Genomic DNA, 13550 nt, shown 5'->3' with positions numbered 1-13550 from the left:
AAACTTTGGCTAGTTCAGATATTTTTGACCTTGATTAGCAAATCAGGCCTGAGGACTGTGTGTTTGGACCTCTTCAGTTCTCATCTGGCTCTTAGACTTATGTTTTACCAAAAGCATAAAGCCACAAGACTATCGGAGCTGTGATTTAGTTTCTTTAATAAATAAAGCAATACCTTCACCTGTTTTATCCTTAAGCACTTCATGTCTCATAGCATGCTAAATCCATAGCCTAGGTGCAGTGTCCTCCTGCATGATGAACTGCATTTAAATGCGGATAACAGAGATCTTCGAGATCAGTCATGGGGAATCAGTCAATGAATGTGTCTCCACTACTTGCCATATTTGTCTTAAATTCCATGAAGAAACAGCAAGCAAGGCTCACTGGAAGAGACCCTTTCTCAGGACGAGCTCAGCTGGGCTCTTCTTGGAAATATTGTCTGATATTGTGATTAATCCTACACCCTGCTGCCGTACACATCATACCCAGCAGCTGGTCTTACTGAGCCCGGCACAGGGCAGCAGTTACATCAGAGGAAGCTGGATTCACTGAGGTTGTGGATTATACAGTACTGTGCCAAAGTTTTAGGCACCAAAGCAAATTATACTAACCTGAAAAAACACCACATGTGATTTGAACAGATGCAAATAAACATATATACATACAGTAAAACGTAACAAGGTATTCTCATTGTGATATCCTGTGAGCCAAGCTGAAGAACAAAGTATAGTTCCAGATTTCTCCTGGATGCTCCTCAGCCAGCATGTGTATATGTTCAGTTCCGTCAGCAGCTCACCTAATTTACCAGATTTACCAATTTGCCAAACCAGTTATTGATATGACGAGAACTCGAAACAACTCTTTTTTATGTTCTAAAGAAAACAGTGCTGAAAAAGCACTGCTTTTAGTAAAATTGCTGTTTGTATTTAGTGTAATGCTATAGTGTTTTACTGAGCTAATAAACACTTACTGCACAGATAAGAAGCTTTTTTTTTTACTGAAATTCCCACAGGTGGCTAAAACATTTGCACAATAGTGTATAGTAGAGTAGAGTAACCACTGTACACTTAATGGCATTCACTATATGACTTGCGTTTTTTTATTTAATATCAGTAGCAGAAATTGAGAGATTTCCTCTTTAAACACAATTGTAAACTAAGAAATTAGAAAGACACTATGAGAGCACACATTCTTTCCCTTAATTAAACACACTATTTTTGGTTTGGGACACAGTCCCTGTTTTCAGTTTGCATGGCCGTGACACAACGTTATGCAAGCTTCTGTATATTTCCATAATCAATGACATTGATTAGAATCGATGAGTCAGCCCAGTCCTTGCTTTGTGCAGCACGTCTAGTTGGCTAAGTCTATATCTCAGCCATATTCAGTGAATTCTGCACACATCTAGGAGAAAAGTAGGCATTTATTGCTATTCTGTGGTGATTAGTTTATTTAAACTTTAACTAGAGTTTTTTCAAACTGCTTCCACTGCTGGTGTGGCTTTTTACATGAATAAATTTGACATGTGTGGATTTATAATGAACTTTTAATATTTATTTTGAAGTTGTCTGACCAGAGAATGATGGGTCCCCGCTGAGGGAGTTTTTCCTTGCCTCTGTTGTTCACTGGAGTTTCTATGTTGTATATTCAATATTTTGTATGATTCTCTGTTCTGTTGTAAAATGCTCTATATAAATCATTTGGATTTGATTTTATTAGAAGAGGAAGACCATTATCTGTCAGTGGTTATTTAAAAAAAAGACACAATTTCCTTTTGTTGCCCACTTTAAAGATTTGCAGAATCCAGACTTCTCCCCTTTCCACTGACTCACTGTTTTAACTCTGAAGTTCATGAAAAGTCTTTGCATTCTGCTACATGACATTTTTTTACAGATGAAAGTCTTCTGACAAGTATTTAAGTCTCCAGACAGACAGACCTGAAGCCCAGACTCTGAGTCAGTCAGTGCAGTGATTTTTTTAAGGGGTCAGGGATTGTAACAAAGAGCCGCCACATGCTGTAGACAAACCCGTTCTTCGCTCATTAACCCCTGGCACGAGCCTGTTTGAGATCCCCTTAAAGCACAAGACAAAAGCAGAAGACTCCAATAGGTCTGGCACCAGTATTAGCCTCACCTGGCTATGCGCCACACTGAGAGCACCTCTGGTAAAGTGTGAGGAGAGACAAAGGTCATTCAAGTTTTGGCCCATGGAAGGTCAACTCAAGTTCATCACTGCTTCCATAGAAGAGCTGATTGTAAGCCACACATGCGCGCACGCACACGCACACACACACACACACACAGACACTGTGGGGCTGAAAGGGGTCTGGTCTCCAAGCTCCTCTGTGGAATTTTTAGGGAGAGAGTTTTTGTAAAACCAAACCACTCCCTTCATCTTAACAGGGAGCCTCCAAATCACCGTTCCGGAAATAATAGGTTTGCAGTGTTCTGGATAGAAGATGGCTATTGGAACAGATGTGACACTGAAAGGCCAGGAACATCTGGAGAGAATATTAATGGCCAGATCCATCAAATAAAACAGAGAAAAACAGAGAGAATGTTCCACAGTAACAACGTGTCTTAACCTAGTGGGCCTAGGCTTTTTCATAAGATAACTAAATAATGATAATAAGAAGCAATTATGTGTAATATATATTTTATATAATTTTATCCATGATTTGTTCTATTATGTCAACTATATTATCTATCCATTAAGCACTGCATATCACCTAGTAATGTACAGTTATGTACAGAGAACTACTAGTATTTATGTGTTAGACTAACCAGTAATGATCATTATACAGTGATGATTGTTTTTTTTTTATTTGGGCAGTCTTATATACAACTTGCATGTAATTATTTTTTTTACATGAATATTGTAAGATTGAGTACACAGTAAACTCTGACAAACAAGTTATCTATTTTTTCTTGTTAAAAGTCAACAAATGTATTTCAAATTTAGTACAGATGTGCTAACAGATTCTGACTGAAGTAGATTGATAAGTGCTATTAATACATCAGAAATGTTATATATCTTCGCTGTCGGTCAAAAGCCTTATATCTACAAAATGGCAAGTCAGTGTGAAAAGATTGGCGTTTCTATCGGCCCATTTATCATGAAATCACAGCCAAATTCACACTACATCCAAAAGTCAAAATAAAAATAGTTTTGTACCACCTTATAAAAAATAACCATATTTCATGTAAAAACTATTATGAATAAGTATTATTATTTTACTAAAAAAATAATGAATGTACTAGGCAGCCTGTTTTAGAATTTTGTTTAAGTAAACTTAACATTTTTAGTTTACATTGTATTGTTAATTACAGCAGGCATATAAAACTAGGTTACTTCCAGCCTTATGGTTCTACTGAGCATTTTCTTTCATTTATCACTCATAATTCAGTTTATAAACGATAACTATGTTCCTCATTAGTCAATTACTAAAATCAGATGTGTTTAATAGATGTGACTCTAAGTCTGACAAAATGACTGTAGAAAACATGGACAGTGCAATATCTCTCAAAAGTATGATGTGTAGCTCCGCCCATCCTCATATGTTTTAATATCAAAACAGATCCTCCCATTTTCAATCAAATTTCATTTGATTTATTTTAAATATTTTTCCTCAAGAATTTGTTTTAAAAGTTTTTCTTTTAAAAAGACAGGGTTACACCTAGCAATGCAGTGATTGACAACCTTAAATTTTCTTTTTCTTTTCTTTTGTGAATCGAAACCAGTGCTTCCTAACTCTCTCTCAAGGATAACATGGATTGTGGCAGATTTGGTTCTTCTCAGCAGCAAACAGAGCATACAGCTGGTACTGTAATATGATGGAAATGTAAATCATTTCAGAATAAAATTTACTTCTTGTCCTTTAGGCTGTGCTGTAGACTCAATGAAGGCGGTATGAGATGCTTGGTCTGAGAGAAGGGGGCTGCCTACCAAATGCATCAGTAGCGTCTGCAGTTTTTTTACATGAGTGTATAAAACTGTATCCTGCTCCTGCTGAAGAACTGTAGAACTGTAGAAATGAATTTATTGTCTTTTAATACAGATCTCTGGCCAGTCTTCCAAGCCAGGGGAGGAGATCATTTACAACGGAGAAGGAGAGAAAGAAGAAGAGATGAAAAGCCGATCTAATGGAGCAGACCAGAGGAACAACCCTCGCAATTCCCAGGAGAGGTTGGTGAAGGATGGGGAGCCCATGGAATCTGAGGAGCTTCACCTCCCCCAGACAAAGCAGGTCCTAGAGAAAAGTCCTCATCTGGAATGTTAAGACAGAATCAAGGCTACAGTTCTCCTCCTATTATCAGTGTCTGCAGACTGATGTGTAGGAGATTCTGTGATAGTACTGAGAGGAAGTTATAGGTAGAACAGAGTAGACAAAGTTAACCTTTAAGATAAAGAAGTAGTTTATTTGTTTTTCTGTATTACTCATGCTTCCTGCACTCACAACTATTTTCCAGTTTATTGTCAAGCAAAGACAAACATGGAAAAAGTTTTTTATTCAGCAGATAAGGCGTTTTTTCCAGTGATAATAAATTATCTCCTTTTCTACTAGTATCGTTGCTTGTTTCAGTGATCTGTGAAAAATACGCTTTAGTTATCAGCAGCAGTAAATGATTTCTAAGTAATTTCTACAAGTCTGCTACAACAGCATATGCTCAGTGTACACATGTATAAAAATCTAATTAACATGATTTATTTAGCCCAAAAGCATGTCTCAAAATGCAGCCAGAGCTTTATTTATTTTACATAACCAAAGTAATATGGCTTAGAACATAGTATGATTATTTTAGTCTGTAAACACAACAACACATCCTTATAGACTAAGATTAAGCCTGAACGTTAACATTACCTATTACATGTTTATCAAAACTGTTTTTTTTTTTTTGCCTATTCTTCCTGCAATCATATCTTAAGCTATGCAACAGAATGTGGTCATCATGGTCAGATCAGGACTGCAGGCTGGACAGTTCAGTATCTGTACCTTCTTTTTCTGTGACCATGCCTTTTTTAATGTGTGCAGCATGTGGTTTTTCATGGTCTTGCTGAAAAAAAGATCTCAATGTACTTTACTTCTGTGCCTCTCCCTTTCTAAAATAAGGTAAACAGGTCGGGTACCAACGATTTCTAGGCTGATCCACTGAAAAATTTCAAGAACTTATCCTCAAGAAAGTATCCTCAAATGCTGTTGCAAAGAACGTCAAACATAATGATGAAACTGGCTCTCATCAGGATCACCCCAGAAAAGGAAGACCAAAAGTTGCCTCTATTGCACAGGATAAGTTCATCAGAGTTATCATTTTTTCAGATGCACATTTTTACAACTTTGCTTAGCATAACAACAGAAGCATTCTTGGTCCTTAGCTGTAGATCAAAATTCTTTATTATATTTCAGTAAAAATCAGAATCAGACAATACTTTTTTCTCAATAAAACGTTAAATTTTTAACTTTTTAATTGTTTTTTAACAAATCATAATACCGTTATGGATATGAGGCTTTCATTAGAGGTCCATTTATCTCAGTACTTCAATTATTGATTGTTTTCACTGCTTTTTAAATACATTATTATTTGCTCTTTTAAATGAAAAAAAAAAAACAGATGTAGAAAACAGTACTTTGATATATACAGAACAATACATGGCATCGACCAACAACAAGCTCAGTTGTTCAACAAGTCCAACAAATGTTCTCATATCTCTCTCATATGCTGAGTTACATATTACAACATGCTTTTCTCATATTACTGCATGCTTATTATATTGTATACTGTGTTTGAACAAAACACTTTCTCAATAAAATTGTTGCATGTGTACAATTTGTGATCTGTCTGATCTTTGTCTTTTCTGAACACATGAGGCTCTAGGACTCTAGGACATGAGCAGATTACAACTGCACACCATTCATCTCAATGCAGTCTATTAAATTGCATTCATAGATTTTATGGTTTCATTATAGAACTCTAATATGCAGTTGCTTCCTCTGCATAATCAACTTTAACATTCACAAGAGAGTTATGGAAAGTGAATGGAAAAGCTGCTGCCCTGTGTTGCAGAGAGAACACAGGTTTACATAGGCTACACTTTATGTCCATATAATTGTGGAAATTCCTCCTTATACATGCATTCAACTACTTTAACTGTGCCCATTGATGTGCAGCTTCTCCAGTCCCTGTAGAAAAATGTTGCCAATAGAATATGACTATTTGGAGCAGATAAAATTGAGCCTATTGGGGCAGGCCAATGCAAGGCATGGGCTAGAAGAGTATATAGCCCTAAGCATTGAATTGTCGAGAAGTGTCCTTAACTCTCAGGGAAAAATGGTTTGGCATGAGTTGGAGAGTTGGGGATAAGTTGGGTTGGTGATCAGCCAATATCCCGTCCTGTTATTTTTGCATGTTCCTACACTGTGCTCTTCAGGACACAGTCAGGGGGTATGTTTTTTCCCCTTTTCTTTCAGCTTGTATACCTTCTGATGGAAAATAAATGATGGCAGTGCCTGCACGTGCTGCGGCTCACCTTGACTTCCTGTCCTGTTTCCCCCTTGTATGTTATTGTGCTGGTACTTGTGACCATGTGATAATAAAGACAATTCTGAATGTTTAAATCACTCAGGATGTCCCACTGCTCTGGCCCACATATAGTAGCATATTTTAGATGGAACAATGCAGCCTACTTTCTTGCAAGATCTTAATAATTGTTGTTAATAAGCAAATTATCTTTCCTCTTTGTGGCATATCTTATATTTGCAGGTTCACTGACATATGATTTTTTTAATACAAATACATATATGAGCTTGTACACATGCTAGTTCTCTCAGACCTTCATGCTGCCCCCCATATACCTCAATGGATTCCTCAAAATGATGTTACAGTCATCATTGTATGGATTTTTACAGCAGCTACCACCATCTCACGCATCTCTGCCCTCTTCCTCAAGTAGTGGTTGTGCTGCTTTGAGTGAACATCCACAGGGCATCGTTTCCAGATCCTCACCAGACCCCTAACACTGGGGCTAAAGAGGAATCAGCCCACCCTGGCATCGGTTCTGGCATCTAAAGTAGGTCACCTCGGACCAAAATCAGGAGTGACACCGTAATTCCTCCTGACTCACAACGAGTCGGTACGCCTCCGGGCAAACACGGCAGACATGCTCTTGACAATGCCCTTGATGCCTGCCGGCTTTTTGCCCGCCGACCTGGACTCCCTGACGCGGTTAACCAGGCCGTGGAACACCATGAGGACGCTGTGATAGTTCTCTGCGGCCGAGACTTCGTAGAACTGACAGTCTGCGGACAGAGCCAGCAGCCGGCCCTCCTCACTTAGCACTGTGCGTCGGTGGTGCAGGTCCCTCTTGTTGCCCACTATAACTATAGGAACATTCTGTAAGCCTGCGTAGTCCTTAGTAGCCTTTATGCTTTGGAGGAGTTTGCCGATGGTGTTGAAACTGGCTCGGTCACAGATGCTGTAGACCAGGACGAAGCCATCGGCCCACTGCAGCCTTTTTTCATACGTGGTAGACTCTGGAGACAAATCCTGCTGAGAGACATGCCAGCAACCTGTTTCATGAGTGATGACCTTTTCAAAATAAAGGTCTAGTTATTAATTCACACATCACACACTGACACAGCACAGCAGAAACTCTCAGTATTATCCAGTGATTTAATATCCACATAGTATCAGTGAAAAAGCTAATCTCAAAGAAGATTACCTGTGAAAAGGGGGAGTCCCATATATTCAGAGTTTGCTCTCGACCGTCCACAGTAATGCTGTGACTGAAGATGGACTCTGGAGAAGCAGAGAAAATTGCAGGTTTATCTCAAGTCTTTTACAAATTAGGCTAAAATAGGGCTGCACAGATTATCATTTTATCATTGTTATCAAAGTGTCCATTCATTTGTCATGAATCAAATCGTTGGACAGGCAACTCTGTCTAATCAGAATTCTTTTAACTTTATGTTGTTTAACACAAAAGATACATTTACACTGTTCTCATTTTCCATGACATTTCTCGTTGACATTATATATGCTCCTTATTTTACTTAATTTTACTTTATTTTATTTTACTTACTGCATTAATAATATAATGCCAGCTGACAAGTGGTTGAAATTTAAGTACAAAGTACTTAAGTACAAAAATATGAACCCTCTATGGCATTATGTTGCCCTCAGGCAACAAATCAAAGTTTTAGTTATTACACCATACTGTACCTTATTTTTTTGTATTAATTTGTTTATTTATTTTTAATATCTACATCCAATACAATATATATATATAGATATAAAATAAACTAAAAAATGCAGTTATATGTTTAAGACATTCTTTCATTGTTGTTGCAAGCATACTATTTTTCATTTGTTGCCTTTGGGCAACATCATGCAGGTAGACCACTTTTATAAAATGTATTATAATGAAGCAGCAGTTCTCATTTCCTCCTGAAAATAATAATTTATTCCATAGAGGGAAAAAAATATTTTAATATGAAATGGTACTGATAAAAAAAATGCTTAGAAATTAAAGTAGAATTTTTCACTCAGTTTCAACATAATGTTTGATTGTCTAATAAATATGTTCATTCATCACAACTGTTATATTAGCTTTTTCAGAATGATTCTACAAAACCACATCAAACACATTCTGCTTTAATTTGTATGTATCTTAAGTATGATTCTTCGAGTGCATAGTACATGAATACTGAAAGCAAAAAGCATTGGCATGCAGAAAATGTAAAAAAAAAGAGATATACACTACCAAAAGTCTACAATCCTTTGATCTAAACCCAACTGAGATGGGTGATTTGGGATGAGCTGGGGCACAGTGTTCAAGATGCTGAGAAAACTTTTCCAGGTGACTCTACCTCATGAAGCCACTAAGATATAAATACCAGTGTGCAGATCTGTTCTCAAAGATAAATGGGGTAATCTAAAATATAAAACATATTCTATATAATTCCACTACTACTTTTTGTTTGCAAAATATTTCCATGTGTTCCTGTGTAGCTTTGTTTTCAATATTAAATTTACGATGTAAAAAAAAATCATAAAATGAAAGAAAACACCTTGAATGTGAAGAGGTGTGTACAAACGTTTGACCGGTACTCTATAGATAAATACATAAGGGTGTAGAGTGTAGAATGGAATTTTTAACCTAAAATAACCTATTGTGATGTGTCCCACTCTTCAAAAAATGTGTAATGTTCCTTGCAGCACTCTGACCTTCACTTTAACTCCCTATGTGACAAATACTGAATAACCAATTCAATAAAAAAAGACAATTCAATGCTGATTCAAACTTTAATTATGATGGTTTAAGGTAAATGTTGAATCACTGACTGCAGAAAAACATATTACAATGCAATTATTTTCTTTCCAGCATCGTGCAGCTTTAAACACATAGCTCTACAATAACTAAAAGTACTTAGAATAGAGTAAGTGTAACTTACCAATATCCCCATACTCCCCTATAAATCTCCGGGTAAGGAAGCGGACAGTGAGAGCTGAAACAGTAAAAAATTAGTTTACAGTGAGTCAGTATTGTCTTACAGCAGACTTTAAAACAGAAAAAAAAATCTTAATAAGTAAAGTATTTTACAGTTCTGTACAGTTAATAAGCAGTTTACAGTTCTGTAACTTTCATGAATAAACTCACCTGATTTCCCCACGCTGTCTGTTCCCAGCACCACTACATTCGCCTCCATCCTTGCTGTGTTCAGTCCGGTCATGCTGCTCTGAGTGACTCCAGACTCTCACTCACAGCGCGCGAGCTGAGAGAGCAGCGCCCGCGCGCCCTTACACGCGCCGCCCGTAACCAGGCAACGCAGCATGAAAGAGTCCATCTGAGTTCACACAGACCCCGCCCACTAGAGCAGGTAAACACCCCCAGGCCTTTTACTGGATTAACCCAAAAGAGCCCTTTATAAAATATAGAGTTCACTACAGCACTTTGTCCTTAATTTTAACTAGATTTCCTAAATGTTCTGAGAGCATCACTACAGGACAGTGTTTAAGTCGGGACATTCTGGGTAGAGGTGTCTAGTAATAAAGTACAAATACATTGTTATCTTACTTAGGTAGACATTTTGGTTATCTATACGTTACTGGGTATTTTTTTTTTTTTTTTTTGACATTTAACTTTTTAAACTTCTACTCCTAATATTTTCACATAATCAACTGTACTTTTTACTCCCTACATTTTTAAAATAGCCTTACTCCAATTTCTCCATCCAGATAGAGCAAGTAGCCAAGTGTGAAGATGATAAGAGAACTGAAGAGAACTCAAGAGACCTAACATATTTGCATTGTACCAAAATGCATTCATTTTCAATAGGCATGTTTAAAGCTGAAAATGGCAGCCTAGTGCATTCTAAAAATATCAACATTAACATTTAATATATAAAATATCTAAAATATATATTCAATCCAGTCAAGTAAAAAGCTTGACTGGATACTTCAACTTCTACGGAAGTATTTTAAACCCTAATATCTATACTACTACCTTAGTAATAAATGCCAATACTTTTGATACTTTTGGTGCTAGAGATTGAAATGCTTTATTTTTTTTTTTCTTCTATATTACTAGTTCTAACACCATTTCTGGAACAAAATATTAAAACACAGGTAAAAAAATGCTGTTGTGTCATTAAAGTCACATCAGGATTTAACCTTAAAATATTTACTGTCACGTTCGCACAATAAGACTATATACTTATAAGGCGATATACTGCAATGGTTTAAATAAAGGAACATTTTTTATGAAAAATCTCTTCATATAGTAAAGATAAATGTACTTTTTTATCCAGTCAAAACTCTACCACCTGAAGATAGACTCCAACAGTGTTATATAGTAGTTAGGGTTCAAATTCAACATTAAATGAGCAACATGTAAATAAAAATAAAAATAGAAAGTACAGTGATGCTTTGATATATTAACATCAATTCTTACCAATGAAAATATCCATACCATTTAATAATAATACGTGAGGGTGTGGGAGAGGTGTTAATTTGACCTTAAAAATAAATGCACGTTATATTAAATTTTCTTCTATATTACTAGTTCTAACACTATTTCTGGAACAAAATGTTAAAACACAAAGAAAAAAAATGTTGTTGTGTCATTAAAGTCACATCAGGATTTAACCTTAAAATATTTACTGTCACGTTCGCACAATAATATATACAAACAAGAATTTACTGTTAATGTTCAGGGGTCTTATGGTTTTGAAATATGATGGAGTAAAGTTCCAGTGTTCGTTATATTTATAGATATCATATCTTAAGTCATGTTTATCTAGCTAAATAACCAGAAGTTCAGTCCTGTTCACCGAACCGATTAATTGATTTCATTGACTCAGTGATTCACTGAAGTCGAGTAAAGCACGTGACGTGAAATTATTGAGAAACCAAATTTTACAAAATAGAGTAAAGCTAACTTAAGAGGAGATTACCTGTAGAAAGAGAGAATCTCGTATACTCTCTACAATTTACGATAATCCTGTAAATAAGGCTATATGTGTAATTCTGTGTTAGAAAATGACTGTGTAGTTTTAGTGCTCTAAATTATTATAACAGCCACACGGTGGTGCTACTTGTTAAAAAATATTTTAGGAGCGCACTAAACAGAGAGACAAACAGCCAGCACTTTAAAGCTAGCACTTTATTTGTGCTGCACTTCACCCTTTATTTTAATCTTCATTTAAAATTCACTGTATTTTTGCTGCAATTAATTTATATAAGCTCACAAATTCACTCTTTATTTTAATGTATGTGTCTTTTATTTTTTTTTTGTATTTAATTTAAATCTCATTTAATTGTTCAAGTTTTAATTTCATATTATTTTATGTTTATTTTATTATTTATACACATAATTGTTTTCCACTGTTATCAACTCATCAAGGTTTTCAACATTTTGCTAACATGAGTAATGCTAACCATACAATACATGACTCTGAAAAGACTCTGAAAAGACTTTTAACAGACTAAATTCTGACACCCTCTCACACCTAAAGACTGGTCACAGGCTTAGATTTTGTAAACAATAGGTATCCTGCAGGGTCACTATTTGCAATAATGCAACAAGATTCTTTCTGAGATGATTTCCTATCACGTTTCTTGTGGAGTTTAATAGGAATGTATGTGGTGAAGTAATACATGGACAGCTTCTGTTGCAGTGCATTACTGCCTGATAACGGCACTCAGAACGCCTCTTGTTATATTGCAGTGCTTACAAACCAAACAGCAATGGAACTATTGTAACTAGCAGAGTGTTTTATAACCAAACAGATTATATATTCTTGTCCTCTTTAACTCAAAATCTGTAGTGATAATAGAATTGTGGTATAATCTGAATAATACACTTGAAGTTTGTGCTACAACATGTAAAATTGGCACTGCTGTGCTGATCTAATACAGTGCCAGTTTTACACGATATAGCACTCACTTGTGTACTATTGCTTAATTGACGTTGGTGTTGTTTCTGAGAAACCCTCTCTATATTTCTGGAAAAAAAAATGAAATTAGCTTTGCTAGACATAAAAATATTAGCTGTATCATCTGTGATATTACTATACCTAACAGCCAAATTAATTTACCCTGTTTATAGTACAGTAAATGCTTTAAATTTCTTAAAGATATACTGCTGTGCAGTATTCCTAACAGGCTGAAGAGCAGCAGATGATAGAAGGCTTTACAACCAGATGAGACATGAGACTTTTGTTTTTTAGAGACTTAAGACTTGGCTTGAACTTGTGAACATCTCTGACTGAACCTGTGGAAGCTCTTGTTATATTGCAGTGCTTACAAACCAAACAGCAATGGAACTATTTTAACTAGCAGAGTGTTTTATAACCACATAGGCCTTACAATCCCCTATTTCACCAGAAGAGGTCAGGGCTGTTTAAAGCAGAGACATACAACCATTTATCAGTCCAGTCAAAAAAAATCAATCTAATATTCAGTATTAGACTGGAATGTATACAATACATTTAAATTCAAGTGATTTTGTCTGAGACCCAATCTCTGAAAGATCACTGAAATATGCCAAGAGTCTTTGCTTTTTGTTTTTTGTCATTGAAAAGAAAAGCATTTTAATATATTGAAATATGAAACACTGATGTTTTAATAGCAAGTATTTTTGAGTGCTATAGGCAGGTTCAGTCTGACTCACATAGGCCTAACTTAAGTTAGTAGGCAGCTACATTAGCTGTAATAGATACATTACAGTCTGTGATGTGTCTGTTTTTAACCAGCTAAAAGTCAACATGACCTGAATGTCAAAGTCATAGCAAAGACAAGAAGTGGGTCATGCGAATATGCCGCACATTCACATACGCTACGTGCTTGACAGATCATAAACTGCAGTGCCTTGCCGCAGGTTTGAAAATGTATAGCATGTGAGAGGTCTTTATGAGTCCCTCAGGAGAACCTTTAAAAGACTGCTGAAATGATTTATCAGTCCTATATATGGAGTACTTCACTACAGGGAATTTCGATATTAGCCTGCTGTCTGCACTGTGGGGCCAATTCCTCCATCGGTAGGCTGATGTGAGCAT

The 13550-nt window shown here is 36.1% G+C and overlaps 2 protein-coding genes across 4 annotated transcripts in view; one reads left to right on the top strand and one right to left on the bottom strand.

The window, feature by feature from the left end:
- plin1 (perilipin 1) overlaps positions 1-5825 on the top strand; it is a 39627-nt gene extending 33802 nt beyond the window's left edge. The window contains exon 7 of the mRNA XM_049483615.1: positions 4056-5825. Coding sequence (XP_049339572.1) covers positions 4056-4277 — 222 coding nt within the window. The 3' untranslated portion in view covers positions 4278-5825. The remainder of the gene's footprint in view (positions 1-4055) is intronic.
- On the bottom strand, positions 5333-9840 carry si:dkeyp-59c12.1. Of its 3 annotated transcripts, none has more exons than XM_015607163.3 (4): positions 9653-9840; positions 9447-9500; positions 7715-7791; positions 5333-7581 (listed from the first exon to the last, which is right to left on the bottom strand). In XM_015607163.3, the coding sequence occupies exons 1-4, from the start codon at positions 9723-9725 to the stop codon at positions 7114-7116; spliced, it is 672 nt and encodes a 223-aa protein (XP_015462649.2). In that variant the 5' UTR covers positions 9726-9840; the 3' UTR covers positions 5333-7113. The 3 variants fall into 3 exon arrangements, with proteins under 3 accessions (XP_015462649.2, XP_015462651.2, XP_007254536.2); XM_015607165.3 differs by having other exon boundaries at positions 5333-7539; XM_007254474.4 differs by having other exon boundaries at positions 5333-7542; positions 9653-9838.
- Between the last annotated feature and the right edge of the window lie 3710 nt (positions 9841-13550).

The sequence above is a fragment of the Astyanax mexicanus genome, chromosome 9 (assembly GCF_023375975.1).
Source record: "Astyanax mexicanus isolate ESR-SI-001 chromosome 9, AstMex3_surface, whole genome shotgun sequence".
In the NCBI taxonomy this organism is placed as follows: Eukaryota; Metazoa; Chordata; class Actinopteri; order Characiformes; family Acestrorhamphidae; genus Astyanax; species Astyanax mexicanus.
This window is presented reverse-complemented; position numbering and strand designations above follow the sequence as displayed.